General features: G+C 22.7%; 1 protein-coding gene across 4 annotated transcripts in view; it reads left to right on the top strand.

Moving 5' to 3' along the window:
- The window catches only part of LOC145259874 (chitobiosyldiphosphodolichol beta-mannosyltransferase-like), a 432123-nt gene extending 405643 nt beyond the window's left edge, over positions 1-26480 (top strand). For all 4 annotated transcript variants that reach the window (XM_080117752.1, XM_080117753.1, XM_080117749.1 and 1 more), the window contains exons 13-14: positions 24546-24621; positions 25832-26480. In XM_080117752.1, the coding sequence (XP_079973878.1) occupies positions 24546-24621; positions 25832-25987 (232 nt within the window). In that variant the 3' untranslated portion in view covers positions 25988-26480. The remainder of the gene's footprint in view (positions 1-24545; positions 24622-25831) is intronic.
- Positions 26481-27906: the final 1426 nt, after the last annotated feature.

Raw genomic sequence — 27906 nt, 5'->3', positions numbered from 1 at the left:
TCTCTTAGTGCATTTACAGAATATATTATTATAATCACTTTAAGATACGTTTATTTCTCTTAGTGCATTTACAGAATATATTATTATAATCACTTTAAGATATGTTTATTTCTCTTAGTGCATTTGCAGTATATATTATTATAATCACTTTAAGATATGTTTATTTCTCTTAGTGCATTTACAGAATATATTATTATAATCACTTTAAGATATGTTTATTTCTCTTAGTGCATTTACAGATTATATTATTATAATCACATTAAGATATGTTTATTTCTCTTAGTGCATTTACAGATTATATTATTATAATCACATTAAGATATGTTTATTTCTCTTAGTGCATTTACAGAATATATTATTATAATCACTTCAAGATATGTTTATTTCTCTTAGTGCATTTACAGATTATATTACTATAATCACATTAAGATATGTTAATTACTCTTAGTGCATTTACCGAATATATTATTGTAATCATTTTAATATATGTTTATTTCTCTTAGTGCATTTACAGATTATATTATTATAATCATTTTAAGATATGTTTATTTCTCTTAGTGCATTTACAGATTATATTATTACAATCATTTTAATATATGTTTATTTCTCTTAGTGCATTTACAGAATATATTATTTAATCATTTTAATATATGTTTATTTCTCTTAGTGCATTTACAGAATATATTATTATAATCATTTTAATGTATGTTTATTTCTCTTAGTGCATTTACAGATTATATTATTATAATCACTTTAATATATGTTTATTTCTCTTAGTGCATTTACAGAATATATTATTATAATCATTTTAAGATATGTTTATTTCTCTTAGTGCATTTACAGATTATATTATTATAATCATTTTAATATATGTTTATTTCTCTTAGTGCATTTACAGATTATATTATTATAATCATTTTAATATATGTTTATTTCTCGTAGTGCATTTACAGAATATATTATTATAATCATTTTAATATATGTTTATTTCTCTTAGTGCATTTACAGAATACATTATTATAATCATTTTAATATATGTTTATTTCTCTTAGTGCATTTACAGAATATATTATTGTAATCATTGTAATATATGTTTATTTCTCTTAGTGCATTTACAGAATATATTATTATAATCATTTTAATATATGTTTATTTCTCTTAGTGCATTTACAGAATATATTATTGTAATCATTTTAATGTATGTTTATTTCTCTTAGTGCATTTACAGAATATATTATTATAATCATTTTAATATATGTTTATTTCTCTTAGTGCATTTACAGAATATATTATTGTAATCATTTTAATGTATGTTTATTTCTCTTAGTGCATTTACAGATTATATTATTGTAATCATTTTAATATATGTTTATTTCTCTTAGTGCATTTACAGATTATATTATTGTAATCATTTTAATATATGTTTATTTCTCTTAGTGCATTTACAGAGTATATTATTGTAATCATTTTAATGTATGTTTATTTCTCTTAGTGCATTTACAGAATATATTATTGTAATCATTTTAATATATGTTTATTTCTCTTAGTGCATTTACAGATTATATTATTATAATCATTTTAATATATGTTTATTTCTCTTAGTGCATTTACAGAATATATTATTGTAATCATTTTAAGATATGTTTATTTCTCTTAGTGCATTTACAGAATATATTATTATAATCACATTAATATATGTTTATTTCTCTTAGTGCATTTACAGAATATATTATTATAATCACATTAAGATATGTTTATTTCTCTTAGTGCATTTACAGAATATATTATTATAATCACTTTAAGATATGTTTATTTCTCTTAGTGCATTTACAGAATATATTATTATAATCACTTTAAGATATGTTTATTTCTCTTAGTGCATTTACAGATTATATTATTGTAATCATTTTAATATATGTTTATTTCTCTTAGTGCAAACACAGATTATATTATTGTAATCATTTTAAGATATGTTTATTTCTCTTAGTGCATTTACAGATTATATTATTATAATAATTTTCAGATATGTTTATTTCTCTTAGTGCATTTACAGGTTATATTATTGTAATCATTTTAAGATATGTGAATTTCTCTTAGGGCATTTACAGATTATATTATGATAATCATTTTAAGATATGTTTATTTCTCTTAGTGCATTTACAGATTATATTATTGTAATCATTTTAAGATATGTTTATTTCTCTTAGTGCATTTACAGATTATATTATTGTAATCATTTTAAGATATGTTTATTTCTCTTAGTGCATTTACAGAATATATTATTGTAATCATTTTAAGATATGTTTTTTTCTCTTAGTGCATTTACAGATTATATTATTGTAATCATTTTAAGATATGTTTATTTCTCTTAGTGCATTTACAGATTATATTATTGTAATCATTTTAAGATATGTTTATGTCTCTTAGTGCATTTACAGATTATATTATTATAATCATTTTAATATATGTTTATTTCTCTTAGTGCATTTACAGATTATATTATTGTAATCATTTTAAGATATGTTTATTTCTCTTAGTGCATTTACAGATTATATTATTATAATCATTTTAAGATATGTTTATTTCTCTTAGTGCATTTACAGATTATATTATTGTAATCATTTTAAGATATGTTTATTTCTCTTAGTGCATTTACAGAATATATTATTATAATCATTTTAAGATATGTTTATTTCTCTTAGTGCATTTACAGATTATATTATTGTAATCATTTTAAGATATGTTTATTTCTCTTAGTGCATTTACAGATTATATTATTATAATCATTTTAAGATATGTTTATTTCTCTTAGTGCATTTACAGATTATATTATTGTAATCATTTTAAGATATGTTTATTTCTCTTAGTGCATTTACAGATTATATTATTGTAATCATTTTAATATATGTTTATTTCTCTTAGTGCATTTACAGATTATATTATTGTAATCATTTTAAGATATGTTTATTTCTCTTAGTGCATTTACAGATTATATTATTATAATCATTTTAATATATGTTTATTTCTTTTAGTGCATTTACAGAATATATTATTATAATCATTTTAAGATATGTTTATTTCTCTTAGTGCATTTACAGATTATATTATTATAATCATTTTAAGATATGTGTATTTCTCTTAGTGCATTTACAGATTATAATATTGTAATCATTTTAAGATATGTTTATTTCTCTTAGTGCATTTACAGATTATATTATTGTAATCATTTTAAGATATGTTTATTTCTCTTAGTGCATTTACAGATTATATTATTATAATCATTTTAATATATGTTTATTTCTCTTAGTGCATTTACAGATTATATTATTATAATCATTTTAAGATATGTTTATTTCTCTTAGATCAAACACAGATTATATTATTATAATCATTTTAATATATGTTTATTTCTCTTAGATCAAACACAGATTATATTATTATAATCATTTTAATATATGTTTATTTCTCTTAGTGCATTTACAGATTATATTATTATAATCATTTTAATATATGTTTATTTCTCTTAGTGCATTTACAGATTATATTATTATAATCATTTTAAGATATGTTTATTTCTCTTAGTGCATTTACAGATTATATTATTGTAATCATTTTAAGATATGTTTATTTCTCTTAGTGCATTTACAGATTATATTATTATAATCATTTTAAGATATGTTTATTTCTCTTAGTGCATTTACAGATTATATTATTGTAATCATTTTAAGATATGTTTATTTCTCTTAGTGCATTTACAGATTATATTATTGTAATCATTTTAAGATATGTTTATTTCTCTTAGTGCATTTACAGATTATATTATTATAATCATTTTAAGATATGTTGATTTCTCTTAGTGCATTTACAGATTATATTATTGTAATCATTTAAAGATATGTTTATTTCTCTTAGTGCATTTACAGATTATATTATTATAATCATTTTAAGATATGTTTATTTCTCTTAGTGCATTTACAGATTATATTATTGTAATCATTTTAATATATGTTTATTTCTCTTAGTGCATTTACAGATTATATTATTGTAATCATTTTAAGATATGTTTATTTCTCTTAGTGCATTTACAGATTATATTATTATAATCATTTTAAGATATGTTGATTTCTCTTAGTGCATTTACAGATTATATTATTGTAATCATTTTAAGATATGTTTATTTCTCTTAGTGCATTTACAGATTATATTATTATAATCATTTTAAGATATGTTTATTTCTCTTAGTGCATTTACAGATTATATTATTATAATCATTTTAAGATATGTTTATTTCTCTTAGTGCATTTACAGATTATATTATTGTAATCATTTTAAGATATGTTTATTTCTCTTAGTGCATTTACAGATTATATTATTGTAATCATTTTAAGATATGTTTATTTCTCTTAGTGCATTTACAGATTATATTATTGTAATCATTTTAAGATATGTTTATTTCTCTTAGTGCATTTACAGATTATATTATTATAATCATTTTAATACATGTTTATTTCTCTTAGTGCATTTACAGATTATATTATTGTAATCATTTTAAGATATGTTTATTTCTCTTAGAGCAAACACAGATTATATTATTGTAATCATTTTTATATATGTTTATTTCTCTTAGTGCATTTACAGAATATATTATTATAATCACATTAAGATATGTTTATTTCTTTTAGTGCATTTACAGAATATATTACTATAATCACATTAAGATATGTTAATTTCTCTTAGTGCATTTACAGAATATATTATTATAATCACATTAAGATATGTTTATTTCTCTTAGTGCATATACAGAATATATTACTATAATCACATTAAGATATGTTAATTTCTCTTAGTGCATTTACAGAATATATTATTGTAATCCTTTTTATATATGTTTATTTCTCTTAGTGCATTTCCAGAATATATTATTATAATCACTTTAAGATATGTTTATTTCTCTTAGTGCATTTACAGATTATATTATTATAATAACTTTAAGATATGTTTATTTCTTTTAGTGCCTTTACAGAATATATTATTATAATCATTTTAAGATATGTTTATTTCTCTTAGTGCATTTACAGAATATATTATTATAATCACTTTAAGATATGTTTATTTCTCTTAATGTATTTACAGATTATATGATTATAATCATTTTAATATATGTTTATTTCTCTTAGTGCATTTACAGAATATATTATTATAATCACTTTAAGATATGTTTATTTCCCTTAGTGTATTTACAGAATGTATTATTATAATCACTTTAAGATATGTTTATTTCTCTAAGTGCATTTACAGATTATATTATTATAATCACTTTAAGATATGTTTATTTTTCTTGGTGCATTTACAGAATATATTATTATAATCACATTCAGATATGTTTATTTCTCTTAGTGCATTTACAGAATATATTATTATAATCACTTTAAGATACGTTTATTTCTCTTAGTGCATTTACAGAATATATTATTATAATCACTTTAAGATATGTTTATTTCTCTTAGTGCATTTACAGAATATATTATTATAATCACTTTAAGATATGTTTATTTCTCTTAGTGCATTTACAGAATATATTATTATAATCACTTTAAGATATGTTTATTTCTCTTAGTGCATTTACAGATTACATTATTATAATCACTTTAAGATATGTTTATTTCTTTTAGTGAATTTACAGAATATATTATTATAATCATTTTAAGATATGTTTATTTCTCTTAGTGCATTTACAGAATATATTATGATAATCACTTTAATATATGTTTATTTCTCTTAGTGCATTTACAGATTATATTATTATAATCATTTTAATATATGTTTATTTCTCTTAGTGCATTTACAGAATATATTATTGTAATCATTTTAAGATATGTTTATTTCTCTTAGTGCATTTACAGAATATATTAGTATAATCACTTAAAGATATGTTTATTTCTCTTAGTGCATTTACAGATTATATTATTGTAATCATTTTAATATATGTTTATTTCTCTTAGTGCATTTACAGAATATATTATAATAATCACATTAATATATGTTTATTTCTCTTAGTGCATTTACAGAATATATTATTATAATCACATTAAGATATGTTTATTTCTCTTAGTGCATTTACAGAATATATTATTATAATCATTTTAAGATATGTTTATTTCTCTTAGTGCATTTACAGAATATATTATTATAATCACTTTAAGATATGTTTATTTCTCTTAGTGCATTTACAGATTATATTATTATAATCATTTTAATATATGTTTATTTCTCTTAGTGCATTTACAGAATATATTATTATAATCACTTTAAGATATGTTTATTTCCCTTAGTGTATTTACAGAATATATTATTATAATCACTTTAAGATATGTTTATTTCTCTTAGTGCATTTACAGATTATATTATTATAATCACTTTAAGATATGTTTATGTTTCTTGGTGCATTTACAGAATATATTATTATAATCACATTAAGATATGTTTATTTCTCTTAGTGCATTTACAGAATATATTATTATAATCACTTTAAGATACGTTTATTTCTCTTAGTGCATTTACAGAATATATTATTATAATCACTTTAAGATATGTTTATTTCTCTTAGTGCATTTACAGTATATATTATTATAATCACTTTAAGATATGTTTATTTCTCTTAGTGCATTTACAGAATATATTATTATAATCACTTTAAGATATGTTTATTTCTCTTAGTGCATTTACAGATTATATTATTATAATCACATTAAGATATGTTTATTTCTCTTAGTGCATTTACAGATTATATTATTATAATCACATTAAGATATGTTTATTTCTCTTAGTGCATTTACAGAATATATTATTATAATCACTTTAAGATATGTTTATTTCTCTTAGTGCATTTACAGATTATATTATTATAATCATTTTAATATATGTTTATTTCTCTCAGTGCATTTACAGAATATATTATTATAATCACTTTAAGATATGTTTATTTCCCTTAGTGTATTTACAGAGTATATTATTATAATCACTTTAAGATATGTTTATTTCTCTTAGTGCATTTACAGATTATATTATTATAATCACTTTAAGATATGTTTATGTTTCTTGGTGCATTTACAGAATATATTATTATAATCACATTAAGATATGTTTATTTCTCTTAGTGCATTTACAGAATATATTATTATAATCACTTTAAGATACGTTTATTTCTCTTAGTGCATTTACAGATTATATTATTATAATCACATTAAGATATGTTTATTTCTCTTAGTGCATTTACAGATTATATTATTATAATCACATTAAGATATGTTTATTTCTCTTAGTGCATTTACAGAATATATTATTATAATCACTTCAAGATATGTTTATTTCTCTTAGTGCATTTACAGATTATATTACTATAATCACATTAAGATATGTTAATTACTCTTAGTGCATTTACCGAATATATTATTGTAATCATTTTAATATATGTTTATTTCTCTTAGTGCATTTACAGAATATATTATTATAATCATTTTAAGATATGTTTATTTCTCTTAGTGCATTTACAGATTATATTATTACAATCATTTTAATATATGTTTATTTCTCTTAGTGCATTTACAGAATATATTATTTAATCATTTTAATATATGTTTATTTCTCTTAGTGCATTTACAGAATATATTATTATAATCATTTTAATGTATGTTTATTTCTCTTAGTGCATTTACAGATTATATTATTATAATCACTTTAATATATGTTTATTTCTCTTAGTGCATTTACAGAATATATTATTATAATCATTTTAAGATATGTTTATTTCTCTTAGTGCATTTACAGATTATATTATTATAATAATTTTCAGATATGTTTATTTCTCTTAGTGCATTTACAGATTATATTATTATAATCACATTAATATATGTTTATTTCTCGTAGTGCATTTACAGAATATATTATTATAATCATTTTAATATATGTTTATTTCTCTTAGTGCATTTACAGAATATATTATTATAATCATTTTAATATATGTTTATTTCTCTTAGTGCATTTACAGAATATATTATTGTAATCATTTTAATATATGTTTATTTCTCTTAGTGCATTTACAGAATATATTATTATAATCATTTTAATATATGTTTATTTCTCTTAGTGCATTTACAGAATATATTATTGTAATCATTTTAATGTATGTTTATTTCTCTTAGTGCATTTACAGAATATATTATTATAATCATTTTAATATATGTTTATTTCTCTGAGTGCATTTACAGAATATATTATTGTAATCATTTTAATGTATGTTTATTTCTCTTAGTGCATTAACAGAATATATTATTGTAATCATTTTAATATATGTTTATTTCTCTTAGTGCATTTACAGAATATATTATTATAATCATTTTAATATATGTTTATTTCTCTTAGTGCATTTACAGATTATATTATTGTAATCATTTTAATATATGTTTATTTCTCTTAGTGCATTTACAGATTATATTATTGTAATCATTTTAATATATGTTTATTTCTCTTAGTGCATTTACAGAATATATTATTGTAATCATTTTAATGTATGTTTATTTCTCTTAGTGCATTAACAGAATATATTATTGTAATCATTTTAATATATGTTTATTTCTCTTAGTGCATTTACAGATTATATTATTATAATAATTTTAATATATGTTTATTTCTCTTAGTGCATTTACAGAATATATTATTGTAATCATTTTAATGTATGTTTATTTCTCTTAGTGCATTTACAGATTATATTATTATAATCATTTTAATATATGTTTATTTCTCTTAGTGCATTTACAGAATATATTATTGTAATCATTTTAATGTATGTTTATTTCTCTTAGTGCATTTACAGATTATATTATTATAATCATTTTAATATATGTTTATTTCTTTTAGTGCATTTACAGAATATATTATTGTAATCATTTTAAGATATGTTTATTTCTCTTAGTGCATTTACAGAATATATTATTATAATCACATTAATATATGTTTATTTCTCTTAGTGCATTTACAGAATATATTATTATAATCACACTAAGATATGTTTATTTCTCTTAGTGCATTTACAGAATATATTATTATAATCACTTTAAGATATGTTTATTTCTCTTAGTTCATTTACAGAATATATTATTATAATCACTTTAAGATATGTTTATTTCTCTTAGTGCATTTACAGATTATATTATTGTAATCATATTAAGATATGTTTATTTCTCTTAGTGCAAACACAGATTATATTATTGTAATCATTTTAAGATATGTTTATTTCTCTTAGTGCATTTACAGATTATATTATTATAATAATTTTCAGATATGTTTATTTCTCTTAGTGCATTTACAGGTTATATTATTGTAATCATTTTAAGATATGTGAATTTCTCTTAGGGCATTTACAGATTATATTATGATAATCATTTTAAGATATGTTTATTTCTCTTAGTGCATTTACAGATTATATTATTATAATCATTTTAAGATATGTTTATTTCTCTTAGTGCATTTACAGATTATATTATTGTAATCATTTTAAGATATGTTTATTTCTCTTAGTGCATTTACAGATTATATTATTGTAATCATTTTAAGATATGTTTATTTCTCTTAGTGCATTTACAGATTATATTATTGTAATCATTTTAAGATATGTTTATTTCTCTTAGTGCATTTACAGATTATATTATTGTAATCATTTTAAGATATGTTTATGTCTCTTAGTGCATTTACAGATTATATTATTATAATCATTTTAATATATGTTTATTTCTCTTAGTGCATTTACAGATTATATTATTGTAATCATTTTAATATATGTTTATTTCTCTTAGTGCATTTACAGATTATATTATTGTAATCATTTTAAGATATGTGTATTTCTCTTAGTGCATTTACAGATTATATTATTATAATCATTTTAAGATATGTTTATTTCTCTTAGTGCATTTACAGATTATATTATTGTAATCATTTTAAGATATGTTTATTTCTCTTAGTGCATTTACAGATTATATTATTATAATCATTTTAAGATATGTTTATTTCTCTTAGTGCATTTACAGATTATATTATTATAATCATTTTAAGATATGTGTATTTCTCTTAGTGCATTTACAGATTATAATATTGTAATCATTTTAAGATATGTTTATTTCTCTTAGTGCATTTACAGATTATATTATTGTAATCATTTTAAGATATGTTTATTTCTCTTAGTGCATTTACAGATTATATTATTATAATCATTTTAATATATGTTTATTTCTCTTAGTGCATTTACAGATTATATTATTATAATCATTTTAAGATATGTTTATTTCTCTTAGATCAAACACAGATTATATTATTATAATCATTTTAATATATGTTTATTTCTCTTAGATCAAACACAGATTATATTATTATAATCATTTTAATATATGTTTATTTCTCTTAGTGCATTTACAGATTATATTATTATAATCATTTTAATATATGTTTATTTCTCTTAGTGCATTTACAGATTATATTATTATAATCATTTTAAGATATGTTTATTTCTCTTAGTGCATTTACAGATTATATTATTGTAATCATTTTAAGATATGTTTATTTCTCTTAGTGCATTTACAGATTATATTATTATAATCATTTTAAGATATGTTTATTTCTCTTAGTGCATTTACAGATTATATTATTGTAATCATTTTAAGATATGTTTATTTCTCTTAGTGCATTTACAGATTATATTATTTTAATCATTTTAAGATATGTTTATTTCTCTTAGTGCATTTACAGATTATATTATTATAATCATTTTAAGATATGTTGATTTCTCTTAGTGCATTTACAGATTATATTATTGTAATCATTTTAAGATATGTTTATTTCTCTTAGTGCATTTACAGATTATATTATTATAATCATTTTAAGATATGTTTATTTCTCTTAGTGCATTTACAGATTATATTATTGTAATCATTTTAAGATATGTTGTTTCTCTTAGTGCATTTACAGATTATATTATTATAATCACATTAATATATGTTTATTTCTCTTAGTGCATTTACAGATTATATTATTATAATCACATTAAGATATGTTTATTTCTCTTAGTGCATTTACAGATTATATTATTATAATCACATTAAGATATGTTTATTTCTCTTAGTGCATTTACAGAATATATTATTATAATCACTTTAAGATATGTTTATTTCTCTTAGTGCATTTACAGATTATATTATTATAATCATTTTAATATATGTTTATTTCTCTCAGTGCATTTACAGAATATATTATTATAATCACTTTAAGATATGTTTATTTCCCTTAGTGTATTTACAGAGTATATTATTATAATCACTTTAAGATATGTTTATTTCTCTTAGTGCATTTACAGATTATATTATTATAATCACTTTAAGATATGTTTATGTTTCTTGGTGCATTTACAGAATATATTATTATAATCACATTAAGATATGTTTATTTCTCTTAGTGCATTTACAGAATATATTATTATAATCACTTTAAGATACGTTTATTTCTCTTAGTGCATTTACAGAATATATTATTATAATCACTTTAAGATATGTTTATTTCTCTTAGTGCATTTACAGAATATATTATTATAATCACTTTAAGATATGTTTATTTCTCTTAGTGCATTTACAGAATATATTATTATAATCACTTTTAATATATGTTTATTTCTCTTAGTGCATTTACAGATTATATTATTATAATCACATTAAGATATGTTTATTTCTCTTAGTGCATTTACAGATTATATTATTATAATCACATTAAGATATGTTTATTTCTCTTAGTGCATTTACAGAATATATTATTATAATCACTTCAAGATATGTTTATTTCTCTTAGTGCATTTACAGATTATATTACTATAATCACATTAAGATATGTTAATTACTCTTAGTGCATTTACCGAATATATTATTGTAATCATTTTAATATATGTTTATTTCTCTTAGTGCATTTACAGAATATATTATTATAATCATTTTAAGATATGTTTATTTCTCTTAGTGCATTTACAGATTATATTATTACAATCATTTTAATATATGTTTATTTCTCTTAGTGCATTTACAGAATATATTATTTAATCATTTTAATATATGTTTATTTCTCTTAGTGCATTTACAGAATATATTATTATAATCATTTTAATGTATGTTTATTTCTCTTAGTGCATTTACAGATTATATTATTATAATCACTTTAATATATGTTTATTTCTCTTAGTGCATTTACAGAATATATTATTATAATCATTTTAAGATATGTTTATTTCTCTTAGTGCATTTACAGATTATATTATTATAATAATTTTCAGATATGTTTATTTCTCTTAGTGCATTTACAGATTATATTATTATAATCATTTTAATATATGTTTATTTCTCGTAGTGCATTTACAGAATATATTATTATAATCATTTTAATATATGTTTATTTCTCTTAGTGCATTTACAGAATATATTATTATAATCATTTTAATATATGTTTATTTCTCTTAGTGCATTTACAGAATATATTATTGTAATCATTTTAATATATGTTTATTTCTCTTAGTGCATTTACAGAATATATTATTATAATCATTTTAATATATGTTTATTTCTCTTAGTGCATTTACAGAATATATTATTGTAATCATTTTAATGTATGTTTATTTCTCTTAGTGCATTTACAGAATATATTATTATAATCATTTTAATATATGTTTATTTCTCTTAGTGCATTCACAGAATATATTATTGTAATCATTTTAATGTATGTTTATTTCTCTTAGTGCATTAACAGAATATATTATTGTAATCATTTTAATATATGTTTATTTCTCTTAGTGCATTTACAGAATATATTATTATAATCATTTTAATATATGTTTATTTCTCTTAGTGCATTTACAGATTATATTATTGTAATCATTTTAATATATGTTTATTTCTCTTAGTGCATTTACAGATTATATTATTGTAATCATTTTAATATATGTTTATTTCTCTTAGTGCATTTACAGAATATATTATTGTAATCATTTTAATGTATGTTTATTTCTCTTAGTGCATTAACAGAATATATTATTGTAATCATTTTAATATATGTTTATTTCTCTTAGTGCATTTACAGATTATATTATTATAATCATTTTAATATATGTTTATTTCTCTTAGTGCATTTACAGAATATATTATTGTAATCATTTTAATGTATGTTTATTTCTCTTAGTGCATTTACAGATTATATTATTATAATCATTTTAATATATGTTTATTTCTCTTAGTGCATTTACAGAATATATTATTGTAATCATTTTAATGTATGTTTATTTCTCTTAGTGCATTTACAGATTATATTATTATAATCATTTTAATATATGTTTATTTCTTTTAGTGCATTTACAGAATATATTATTGTAATCATTTTAAGATATGTTTATTTCTCTTAGTGCATTTACAGAATATATTATTATAATCACATTAATATATGTTTATTTCTCTTAGTGCATTTACAGAATATATTATTATAATCACATTAAGATATGTTTATTTCTCTTAGTGCATTTACAGAATATATTATTATAATCACATTAAGATATGTTTATTTCTCTTAGTGCAAACACAGATTATATTATTGTAATCATTTTAAGATATGTTTATTTCTCTTAGTGCATTTACAGATTATATTATTATAATAATTTTCAGATATGTTTATTTCTCTTAGTGCATTTACAGGTTATATTATTGTAATCATTTTAAGATATGTGAATTTCTCTTAGGGCATTTACAGATTATATTATGATAATCATTTTAAGATATGTTTATTTCTCTTAGTGCATTTACAGATTATATTATTATAATCATTTTAAGATATGTTTATTTCTCTTAGTGCATTTACAGATTATATTATTGTAATCATTTTAAGATATGTTTATTTCTCTTAGTGCATTTACAGATTATATTATTGTAATCATTTTAAGATATGTTTATTTCTCTTAGTGCATTTACAGATTATATTATTGTAATCATTTTAAGATATGTTTTTTTCTCTTAGTGCATTTACAGATTATATTATTGTAATCATTTTAAGATATGTTTATTTCTCTTAGTGCATTTACAGATTCTATTATTATAATCATTTTAAGATATGTTTATTTCTCTTAGTGCATTTACAGTTTGTATTATTGTAATCATTTTAAGATATGTTTATTTCTCTTAGTGCATTTACAGATTATATTATTGTAAACATTTGAAGATATGTTTATTTCTCTTAGTGCATTTACAGATTATATTATTATAATCATTTTAAGATATGTTTATTTCTCTTGATGCATTTACAGATTATATTATTATAATCATTTTAAGATATGTTTATTTCTCTTAGTGCATTTACAGATTATATTATTGTAATCATTTTAAGATATGTTGTTTCTCTTAGTGCATTTACAGATTATATTATTATAATCACATTAATATATGTTTATTTCTCTTAGTGCATTTACAGATTATATTATTATAATCACATTAAGATATGTTTATTTCTCTTAGTGCATTTACAGATTATATTATTATAATCACATTAAGATATGTTTATTTCTCTTAGTGCATTTACAGAATATATTATTATAATCACTTTAAGATATGTTTATTTCTCTTAGTGCATTTACAGATTATATTATTATAATCATTTTAATATATGTTTATTTCTCTCAGTGCATTTACAGAATATATTATTATAATCACTTTAAGATATGTTTATTTCCCTTAGTGTATTTACAGAGTATATTATTATAATCACTTTAAGATATGTTTATTTCTCTTAGTGCATTTACAGATTATATTATTATAATCACTTTAAGATATGTTTATGTTTCTTGGTGCATTTACAGAATATATTATTATAATCACATTAAGATATGTTTATTTCTCTTAGTGCATTTACAGAATATATTATTATAATCACTTTAAGATACGTTTATTTCTCTTAGTGCATTTACAGAATATATTATTATAATCACTTTAAGATATGTTTATTTCTCTTAGTGCATTTACAGAATATATTATTATAATCACTTTAAGATATGTTTATTTCTCTTAGTGCATTTACAGAATATATTATTATAATCACTTTAAGATATGTTTATTTCTCTTAGTGCATTTACAGATTATATTATTATAATCACTTTAAGATATGTTTATGTTTCTTGGTGCATTTACAGAATATATTATTATAATCACATTAAGATATGTTTATTTCTCTTAGTGCATTTACAGAATATATTATTATAATCACTTTAAGATACGTTTATTTCTCTTAGTGCATTTACAGAATATATTATTATAATCACTTTAAGATATGTTTATTTCTCTTAGTGCATTTACAGAATATATTATTATAATCACTTTAAGATATGTTTATTTCTCTTAGTGCATTTACAGAATATATTATTATAATCACTTTAAGATATGTTTATTTCTCTTAGTGCATTTACAGATTATATTATTATAATCACATTAAGATATGTTTATTTCTCTTAGTGCATTTACAGATTATATTATTATAATCACATTAAGATATGTTTATTTCTCTTAGTGCATTTACAGAATATATTATTATAATCACTTCAAGATATGTTTATTTCTCTTAGTGCATTTACAGATTATATTACTATAATCACATTAAGATATGTTAATTACTCTTAGTGCATTTACCGAATATATTATTGTAATCATTTTAATATATGTTTATTTCTCTTAGTGCATTTACAGAATATATTATTATAATCATTTTAAGATATGTTTATTTCTCTTAGTGCATTTACAGATTATATTATTACAATCATTTTAATATATGTTTATTTCTCTTAGTGCATTTACAGAATATATTATTTAATCATTTTAATATATGTTTATTTCTCTTAGTGCATTTACAGAATATATTATTATAATCATTTTAATGTATGTTTATTTCTCTTAGTGCATTTACAGATTATATTATTATAATCACTTTAATATATGTTTATTTCTCTTAGTGCATTTACAGAATATATTATTATAATCATTTTAAGATATGTTTATTTCTCTTAGTGCATTTACAGATTATATTATTATAATAATTTTCAGATATGTTTATTTCTCTTAGTGCATTTACAGATTATATTATTATAATCATTTTAATATATGTTTATTTCTCGTAGTGCATTTACAGAATATATTATTATAATCATTTTAATATATGTTTATTTCTCTTAGTGCATTTACAGAATATATTATTATAATCATTTTAATATATGTTTATTTCTCTTAGTGCATTTACAGAATATATTATTGTAATCATTTTAATATATGTTTATTTCTCTTAGTGCATTTACAGAATATATTATTATAATCATTTTAATATATGTTTATTTCTCTTAGTGCATTTACAGAATATAATATTGTAATCATTTTAATGTATGTTTATTTCTCTTAGTGCATTTACAGAATATATTATTATAATCATTTTAAGATATGTTTATTTCTCTTAGTGCATTTACAGAATATATTATTGTAATCATTTTAATGTATGTTTATTTCTCTTAGTGCATTAACAGAATATATTATTGTAATCATTTTAATATATGTTTATTTCTCTTAGTGCATTTACAGAATATATTATTATAATCATTTTAATATATGTTTATTTCTCTTAGTGCATTTACAGATTATATTATTGTAATCATTTTAATATATGTTTATTTCTCTTAGTGCATTTACAGATTATATTATTGTAATCATTTTAATATATGTTTATTTCTCTTAGTGCATTTACAGAATATATTATTGTAATCAATTTAATGTATGTTTATTTCTCTTAGTGCATTAACAGAATATATTATTGTAATCATTTTAATATATGTTTATTTCTCTTAGTGCATTTACAGATTATATTATTATAATCATTTTAATATATGTTTATTTCTCTTAGTGCATTTACAGAATATATTATTGTAATCATTTTAATGTATGTTTATTTCTCTTAGTGCATTTACAGATTATATTATTATAATCATTTTAATATATGTTTATTTCTCTTAGTGCATTTACAGAATATATTATTGTAATCATTTTAATGTATGTTTATTTCTCTTAGTGCATTTACAGATTATATTATTATAATCATTTTAATATATGTTTATTTCTTTTAGTGCATTTACAGAATATATTATTGTAATCATTTTAAGATATGTTTATTTCTCTTAGTGCATTTACAGAATATATTATTATAATCACATTAATATATGTTTATTTCTCTTAGTGCATTTACAGAATATATTATTATAATCACATTAAGATATGTTTATTTCTCTTAGTGCATTTACAGAATATATTATTATAATCACTTTAAGATATGTTTATTTCTCTTAGTGCATTTACAGAATATATTATTATAATCACTTTAAGATATGTTTATTTCTCTTAGTGCATTTACAGATTATATTATTGTAATCATTTTAATATATGTTTATTTCTCTTAGTGCAAACACAGATTATATTATTGTAATCATTTTAAGATATGTTTATTTCTCTTAGTGCATTTACAGATTATATTATTATAATAATTTTCAGATATGTTTATTTCTCTTAGTGCATTTACAGGTTATATTATTGTAATCATTTTAAGATATGTGTATTTCTCTTAGTGCATTTACAGATTATATTATGATAATCATTTTAAGATATGTTTATTTCTCTTAGTGCATTTACAGATTATATTATTATAATCATTTTAATATATGTTTATTTCTCTTAGTGCATTTACAGATTATATTATTGTAATCATTTTAAGATATGTTTATTTCTCTTAGTGCATTTACAGATTATATTATTGTAATCATTTTAAGATATGTTTATTTCTCTTAGTGCATTTACAGATTATATTATTGTAATCATTTTAAGATATGTTTTTTTCTCTTAGTGCATTTACAGATTATATTATTGTAATCATTTTAAGATATGTTTATTTCTCTTAGTGCATTTACAGATTATATTATTGTAATCATTTTAAGATATGTTTATGTCTCTTAGTGCATTTACAGATTATATTATTATAATCATTTTAATATATGTTTATTTCTCTTAGTGCATTTACAGATTATATTATTGTAATCATTTTAAGATATGTTTATTTCTCTTAGTGCATTTACAGATTATATTATTATAATCATTTTAAGATATGTTTATTTCTCTTAGTGCATTTACAGATTATATTATTGTAATCATTTTAAGATATGTTTATTTCTCTTAGTGCATTTACAGAATATATTATTATAATCATTTTAAGATATGTTTATTTCTCTTAGTGCATTTACAGATTATATTATTGTAATCATTTTAAGATATGTTTATTTCTCTTAGTGCATTTACAGATTATATTATTATAATCATTTTAAGATATGTTTATTTCTCTTAGTGCATTTACAGATTATATTATTGTAATCATTTTAAGATATGTTTATTTCTCTTAGTGCATTTACAGATTATATTATTGTAATCATTTTAATATATGTTTATTTCTCTTAGTGCATTTACAGATTATATTATTGTAATCATTTTAAGATATGTGTATTTCTCTTAGTGCATTTACAGATTATATTATTATAATCATTTTAAGATATGTTTATTTCTCTTAGTGCATTTACAGATTATATTATTGTAATCATTTTAAGATATGTTTATTTCTCTTAGTGCATTTACAGATTATATTATTATAATCATTTTAAGATATGTTTATTTCTCTTAGTGCATTTACAGATTATATTATTATAATCATTTTAAGATATGTGTATTTCTCTTAGTGCATTTACAGATTATAATATTGTAATCATTTTAAGATATGTTTATTTCTCTTAGTGCATTTACAGATTATATTATTGTAATCATTTTAAGATATGTTTATTTCTCTTAGTGCATTTACAGATTATATTATAATAATCATTTTAATATATGTTTATTTCTCTTAGTGCATTTACAGATTATATTATTATAATCATTTTAAGATATGTTTATTTCTCTTAGATCAAACACAGATTATATTATTATAATCATTTTAATATATGTTTATTTCTCTTAGATCAAACACAGATTATATTATTATAATCATTTTAATATATGTTTATTTCTCTTAGTGCATTTACAGATTATATTATTATAATCATTTTAATATATGTTTATTTCTCTTAGTGCATTTACAGATTATATTATTATAATCATTTTAAGATATGTTTATTTCTCTTAGTGCATTTACAGATTATATTATTGTAATCATTTTAAGATATGTTTATTTCTCTTAGTGCATTTACAGATTATATTATAATCATTTTAAGATATGTTGATTTCTCTTAGTGCATTTACAGATTATATTATTGTAATCATTTTAAGATATGTTTATTTCTCTTAGTGCATTTACAGATTATATTATTATAATCATTTTAAGATATGTTTATTTCTCTTAGTGCATTTACAGATTATATTATTGTAATCATTTTAATATATGTTTATTTCTCTTAGTGCATTTACAGATTATATTATTGTAATCATTTTAAGATATGTTTATTTCTCTTAGTGCATTTACAGATTATATTATTATAATCATTTTAAGATATGTTTATTTCTCTTAGTGCATTTACAGTTTGTATTATTGTAATCATTTTAAGATATGTTTATTTCTCTTAGTGCATTTACAGATTATATTATTGTAAACATTTGAAGATATGTTTATTTCTCTTAGTGCATTTACAGATTATATTATTATAATCATTTTAAGATATGTTTATTTCTCTTAGTGCATTTACAGATTATATTATTATAATCATTTTAAGATATGTTTATTTCTCTTAGTGCATTTACAGATTATATTATTGTAATCATTTTAAGATATGTTTATTTCTCTTAGTGCATTTACAGATTATATTATTATAATCACATTAATATATGTTTATTTCTTTTAGTGCATTTACAGATTATATTATTATAATCATTTTAAGATATGTTTATTTCTCTTAGTGCATTTACAGATTATATTATTATAATCATTTTAAGATATGTTTATGTCTCTTAGTGCATTTTCAGATTATATTAGTTTAATCATTTTAATATATGTTTATTGGTGTTTTTTTGTGCAATTAAATGTATAAAATCCTCAAAGTTTACAGATAAAAAAGGGACTTTTAAACTTTTGAATCAATTAATTCTATTTCAGTTTATTTAAAATGTTTTTGTTGTTGAACATTTTGGTGTTTGAACAAACATCTGGAATGAATTATGGTTGAGTACTGAGGTACCACTGTATACAGAAACGTCAATTACTTGAAGTGATGGAATAAAAATGGAGGATTTAAAAAACTCAACACTAGAGATTTCAGGCACCAGCAAAATGAATGGCTACAGTTACAGAAAGAACAGCCGATACAAAATAAAAGATGTCAGATGTTCATTCAGAACCAACAAAACAGAAGAAATTATTTGAATTGTTATAGGAGTTGCATTATGGTACATACAAGAATGCATTCTCAGAACAGATTGGAACATCATAATTTCAATTACAATCCGGACAACAAGGTTACTTTTGCCTTTTATTTCAGCTATTATGAAGACATATATAATACATACTGTGAAAACTGAACCAATTTCAAAAATTGTTGTTAAGGAAATTGGGGACAGTGTATGAAATTTTTAAATTACAGTTTACTTTAAAAGACTAGTGAAGTAATACAATAATTGCCCAAATTCTTTTGTTCAAAAACACCATTCCTCGACAAAAGATGAGAACTACAGAACTTTTATAAGCATAGTAAATAAACACCATGCTGACTTCAAGTTATTGAAATTAAGTGCTAATAACTTCAAATGTATCATATTTGCACAAGGATGTTGAATACAGGTAACGAAATTAGAAGGAAAGTTTTTAACAAACTGAAAAATGAACCAGCAAATAGAAAGTACTACCAATAGTGTATTAGTGTGAGTTAGGATTCAAATGATATCAAACAGAATGGAGCGTCCCATATCAATAAAATCCTTAGCAAGAAAATATGACATCATCAGTAAAATTTAATAGTTAAAAGAGAAAAAGTCATAATTCATTTGCTAGTAGATGTATTGGTATAGCAAGATTATCCTATAAAACAAAGAAGTGCTGAAAATGCGATCATGTGGAGGCATACAAGTACACATTGCAGAATAAAAAATTAAAGTTTTATCAGAATCATTAAATGTGACGCGATTGAAAATGTTAGGAATTTTGTTTAAATCAAAATATTAAATAGAAATATAAAATGCAGTTTGACTTCAGATCTGGTTTATTATTTATAAATCTGCAGACATGAAAGAAAATTGGCAAATCAACTTTATTTAAAACTAATAAAATAGCCGACAGCTTCACCATAGAGTAAATCAAGTTCGAAGGCAAACTGATAAGTAAGAAGGTAAACGCACTAAAATTAAAATTATTTGTGATAAATTATTAAAATAACTTGTTAAGCACAGATTGAAGAAGTTTCAACGGTGGGATTTACCAATAAACTCTTGTGCCAAAATGTAAAAACGAGTGAAAGTTGAGATTAAAATATGTGTTGTGCTCTATCATCACTATCATAAGAAATCTTCACTCAGAGAAATAAAATTAAAAGTGATGAACAATGATTTTATATAAAAATAACGTAATACAAAAGAACAAAAAACAATCTGGAAACATATTCCATCTTTTTTTTTTTTTTTTTTTTTTTTTACATAGGCGTCACCACTTATCAAGGCCGATAGGCCACTCAAGGATAAGGGTTAAAGAGTGTAGAATAGTCAAAAGGACAATATAGTAATCGATAGTAATGGAAGTTCGGTAAATTTGTTAACTTAAGTGGAACGGCTCATCAGAAACTTGTTCACGTTGGACTTGAAGACAACCATATTTTAGACAGCTGGAAAGCAGGAAAACGGAAAACAATTCCACAGGCGTGCAGTTCTAAGAAAGAAGCTTTGATCATGGAATCTATGTTTAGGTTTAGGTACAGATAAAGAGTGGGGAAAATTATTGATAATGTTTTCAGCTAGTCTAGTGTTTCTTGTGAAAATTTGGCAAGGGGGGACCATAGATTGAAGCTCAGTTGAACACTTTCCATCAAAATAACGATAAAGCAGAGACAAACTCGCAACATCTCTTCTGTGAGATAGAGGTTGCAGCGAAGAGAAAAGGACATCTCCCACCAGGCCACGAAGTCTATTTTGAACCCTATCAAGGCAGGACAAGTCTTTTCTAGCAGCTCCTGCCCATATATCCTTGGACGTATCTGGCTCTTATATAGATAGAGAATTGCATCAGCAGTGAGATATCTACTGGATCGATAGAAGGATCCGACCATTTTTCCAGCGGCCTTGGCAACAGATTTGATGTACGTATTCCATTTAAAATCAGGAGTAAAGGTCAAGCCCAGAAGCCTGTCAAAACTTGAGGCCTCCCCAAGACGAGAGCCATTCATTTTAATTGATGCCAGATGGGGATCAGAACGTTGATGATGTAAAGATAGAAGCTTGGTTTTAGATGCATTAAAAGTAACCAGCCACTCCTTTCCCCATTGTACAACGTGATCAAGTTCAGAGGAGAGAGAATCGGAGAGAACTTGGTTGTTTACTGTCTTAGATGTGCTACCATAAATGGTAGTGTCGTCAGCAAAAATGTCTACAAATGATGTAAGGATGTGATTTGGAAGATCATTAATGTAGATCAGGAAAAGAGTTGGACCCAGGATGAACCCCTGAGGGACTCCAGCATTAATACTGTGAGCTTCTGATTTTTGCCCATCAACTACTACTCTTTTGAACCTATCAGAGAGAAATGATTTAATAATTGAGAAGACATTTCCAGCTATACCATAGCTGGAGATCTTGTGAAGTAAACCTTTATGCCATACCCTATCAAAGGCCTTTGATATGTCAAGAGCAATTGCCCTAGAAAGATTTCCTCTGTCGAGAGATTCACTAATCCTATGAGATATAACTGTAAGCACATCTGCTGTAGATCTAGCAGAATAGAAACCATATTGTGTGTCACTAAGAAGGTTATTTTTGTTGAGATGGTTGATTACTTCTGTATTTAACACAGATTCCAGCAACTTACTCATGACACACAGGAGACTTATTGGCCTGTACTGAGAGGGGGATGAACGATCACCTGAATTCTTAAATACAGGGCATACTGATGAGATTTTCCAGGGTGATGGGAAGCAATTTTCCTTAAGACAACGTTTAAATAGTTTTGTAAGTATGGGTGCTAGTTCTGGTTGAAGTTTTTTGAGTACTATAATTGGAATACCATCAGGGCCGGTTGCTTTACTGGAATCAAGGTTTTTGATTAGCTTGGCAACATCACATACAGATATTTGTATATCACATAGTGTGTTTTCTGATACAGGAGGAAATATTGGGGGTAGGTGGCCTTGGTCGCAAAGGGTAGAATTAGCTGCAAAGTTCTTGGCAAAGAGTTTGGCTTTGTCTGCAACCATGTAGCAATGTAGTGATTGTGTGGATATTCCAGCGACGTTGCAAAATGTATTCTAAGTTAGTTTCATGTTGAGCTCTAGACATATGATGTATGTAAGGTTACATGAACATTTGTATATTTTGTAATTGTTTTTTTCAAACTGAGTCATTTTGCTGTTTATATAATTCACCTTATGATGAATTTCACATTGTTAAAATTTTCACTTCAAACATGTTTCAATGTTTTTTATTATCTTTTATCGTTTTTTTTTTTCGTTTTTTTATATATTTTCCCATTTATTACAAAAAGTGTTTCATTTTAATATTGAGAAGTTGATTAAAAAAATAAAAGCATTAAATTTTTGTGAAATTTTCTTTCAAAAATAATCAAGATTCTAATTCTTGATCAAAAAAATTTACATTCAATGCATCAGAAAATAAATACACTTTTTGGACGCTTGCAAATTTTTTTGGATTGAAAGGAGAATATAATTGAAGATTTTCCACAAAAAGGATGGTTGAGTCATATATATTTCTAAATACGATATAAATGTTGACAATTTATGAAAATGAAAACGATTTTATACAATAATTTAACTTTTACATCCTAAATGCTTGTCAGAAAACTTTGTGTCTAATTTTCCTTGGAGGCATTTTATTTTTTAATTCACCCAAAACAAAGCATGTTGCTATTGAGACATGATGGTAGAGAAAGCCATATCTTTTTTGCAGCAGCCTAGACATTATCTTGTCTGTATTTGTCCCAATTCATGTTGCCTGTCAATGTGAGACCAAGGATTTTAAATGAACTTTCAGCTAGTGTTTATCATCTGTGGCAATCAATGGTTGAAAAGGTTTCTTAGAATTGTCAGAGGGAAGTTTGGTCTTAGTAGCATTAAATTTTACCATTTATTCATTTACTATATCACATATTCAGAACATTTTTCATGTAAACGCCATAAAGATGGGCAAAGATAATTTCAACATTTCTTTTGTTTTCAGTTTATCAGAATTGGTAAAACACAATGAGAATGGATACGTTTTCAAAGATAGTATTGAATTGTTGCAAGGTCTTCAGGTAAATAGCTTTTTTTAACTCCTTTTTTTTCTGTTTATTTTAAACTGCCAAAGTTACAGAGATACAACGCATTCGAACGTAAAAACTAAGGAGTCACTTTTATGGGTTAGGGTTTATTTGAAGGAAATCTAAAACCCTTAAAAATATATCAAACATTAAAATCTTTTATGTCTACTATCTATTTTCAAATTTTCATGAAATTCTCTCCAGTAGTTTTGAAATCAATCAGTTCTTTTATTTTACTTTAAATTGCAATAAATTATTTTTAAATACATGCAAGTGTATTATTCAGGTTTATGGTTATGATTAATGTTGGCTAGAAAATAATTGGAACATAAAAAAGTAAACAACTACTATGAGATTGAAACAATGAATGATGGCATAAAATATTGAAAAATGTATCGGTAGATAACTATTTTATAAGTAATATATATATATATATATATATATATATATATATATATATATATATATATTGTACTTTGATTATTGAAGGGGGTGGTAAAAACCTGTTTTTGTTATTCTCATTCGACACAGAATTTGTGCTAACCCTGTCCTTTTCTTACTAAATGTTTTGCTTAGTAGTAAGGTAAACTTCAAATAACTATTTATTCTAGCCAGCTTCATTTGAACACCTCAAACAAAATATAAACCAAATTCTCTGTAACACTTGATTTTATGTGAGTAAAAATGTATCCAAAAAGAAGGCTAAAAAAAAATTGTCAGGTTTTGAACGACTGCATGAAACATAAATCTGCTGTTTGGAATTATTTTTAAGTAAAACAGAGAAATGGAAACGAAAAGTTGTGAACGAAAAAAAAACAAATTTTGAACCTTTGTAAATTCAACGATTTTTATTATTTTTCATACATTTCAACGATTGAAACAAACCATTTTTAAATAAAAAAATCTTTTTTTTTTTAATTTCTTGTGCATTTTGATTCCAAAATAATAATTTTTGTGTCTCAAAAGGCAAGTAAGAACATTTACAAGCCTTTCTTTTTTAAATAAAAACCTAAATTAGTCATTTTTTTATTTTTACTTTTGGAAAACTGGCACATCTCAAAGGTCAGTAGAACTAAGGTGAAACATTTACACTTGATCCAAGTATTCTTTGCAGACAGGAAATATTAATTCAAACATTTTCAACTAAAATACTGAAAAAGTTTAATTTGAAGATCTTGACTTTTATTTCACTTTTTTTTTCCAGGAACTTCTCACAGACTACAGAAAAAACCCAAAACTTAAAAAATTTCGTTCCAATTTGAAAGAATTCCAGAAAGTTAGATGGCATGAAAACTGGCAAGAACTTGTACTACCTATATTTACAGGAAGTGTAGTGAAATTATCCCTAAAACAGGATTGAACTAAGAGTTGTGCTCACCCTTTTAGAAGAGAAAGGAAGTTCCCCCCCCCCAACAACAACGCCTGTCAGATGTCAGTTTCTTTCTCTACAGCTGAACAAGGTGGATGTCATCTAGTTGATAAAGTACAGTCATGCATTTGAACCCCTCCCTTTTCTCTCTAATTCATCTGACTCTCTTTTTCTCTTTTTGTTTCCTTTTCCTGCTGACTCTTTCTCATCAAAATTGCGATAGTTCCTTGATGCTAATTTAGAAAACCACAAAGTTGCTCAAACCTCAGCAGAACAATGTGAACCCGTAATGCTAAGGAGTTTGGATTTATTTTACAACTCTGTCTCATTTGCCTTGTCAGAGCCTGTTTCAGAATGGGGAGGAGGAAAGATGCTTTCTTCAGCAGATTGGTGATGACCATTATGGTTGGCAGAACATCATTAAAATGCTCTAATGTTACCATACAAAAATCACAGATAAGCTGAATAAAAAGTGGTAAAACTATTTTCAACTGTTTTTATTAATGGTGTTAATTCAAAATATAACTTTGAAATTATTGAAATCCTAATCAACTTCATTTAAAATTTAGATTTTTTTTTGTACTTCTAACAAATTTCACGTTTTTGTTAACCTTTTTTTTTTTGTAATCCACTTTTTAATTTCATGAAAAATGTGTGGATGATAATTTTTAAATTTTTTTGTTCAAATCTTTGTGTTAATTTTAGTTGAGCTTTAGAAAAAATATATGTGCATATCATGTTGAATTTAGATCAGGGTTGAGGGTTTAAAAAAGCTCATTTACTGAATAATGTTTGGCTAAACAGCTTTCCATGTAATGAAAATTTTTAGATACAGTGTAAAATGTTTAAACTCAGTTTTTTATTGGAGAACAAGGGATTTTTTTTCCATTAAACTCAAGCTTTAGACAACTTTATTTTAAAAATTATGCAGCTAAATTTTGTGCAAGGTTTGTTAATCAATTTTAAATTCAATTCCACCTTGCATAAAATAAAATTGCATAAATTAAACTAAATATAATTTACATTGTCCACTATTCTGCATAGAAGTAACATATAAACTTTAAACAATATCAAAGAAAGAACATCATATTAGATGCCAATTTTAAAGTCGGGCATCACCTCAAAATACTTAGATGGTCTTGAAATTTTAGGAATCTTTATTAATGGTTCAAGTTTATTGCAAATCAAAGATATTTGAATTTTGAAAGGGGTGGTTTTACTTTTATGATCTCTTAAAACAATCTAATGCAGCCTTAGTTTTGCATCTATTTTTATAAAGTTATGTTTTAAGTGATCTTGTGTGTCTGTATGAGAAATGATCTCTACCAAACTACTTTGTCAATTTTTGGTCTCCTTACTTGAAACTTAATATATAGGGGATTTGGACCTGTGGAACAAGTTCAATTTGGTTTTTAGCTGGTAAAAATAAGTGCTAAGGAATCATAATACCATACCATTTAGCACTGGACAAGGCACATTCTTCTGACAGTCATAGTTTTGAAATCAGTAATTAATATATTTCACCTAAAATCAATCAATATAGAACTTATATGACTTGATTTAAAATAAAGTTTTCTTCAAAAATGGTATTTTAATATTTTTGTTGTGATTTGTATATTCCAAGAAATTGCAATTTAATTCCGCCTATTAACTATGAAATATGCAGCAATGACATACCTGTGAGCGGTAGATGACCTCTTGGATGCACATGTTTTAGGTCTGTTCATATAAATACTTGCCACGGAAGTTCTATTAGATGATGATGAGGGGGGAGGGGCTAGTAAGAAAAGGGTACAAAGTTATAGCACTCCTTCTGAAGCCAAACTTGGGTCTCTTTCAACTTGTGGGCCGGCACAAAGTCCTGTTGCTACACCCAGTGTCTGTCAGTGACCACCCGAATTTGTGGCAGG

Source organism: Euprymna scolopes, chromosome 35, assembly GCF_053919585.1.
Source record: "Euprymna scolopes isolate OS-2025 chromosome 35, ASM5391958v1, whole genome shotgun sequence".
NCBI classification, from domain to species: domain Eukaryota; kingdom Metazoa; phylum Mollusca; class Cephalopoda; order Sepiida; family Sepiolidae; genus Euprymna; species Euprymna scolopes.
This window is presented reverse-complemented; position numbering and strand designations above follow the sequence as displayed.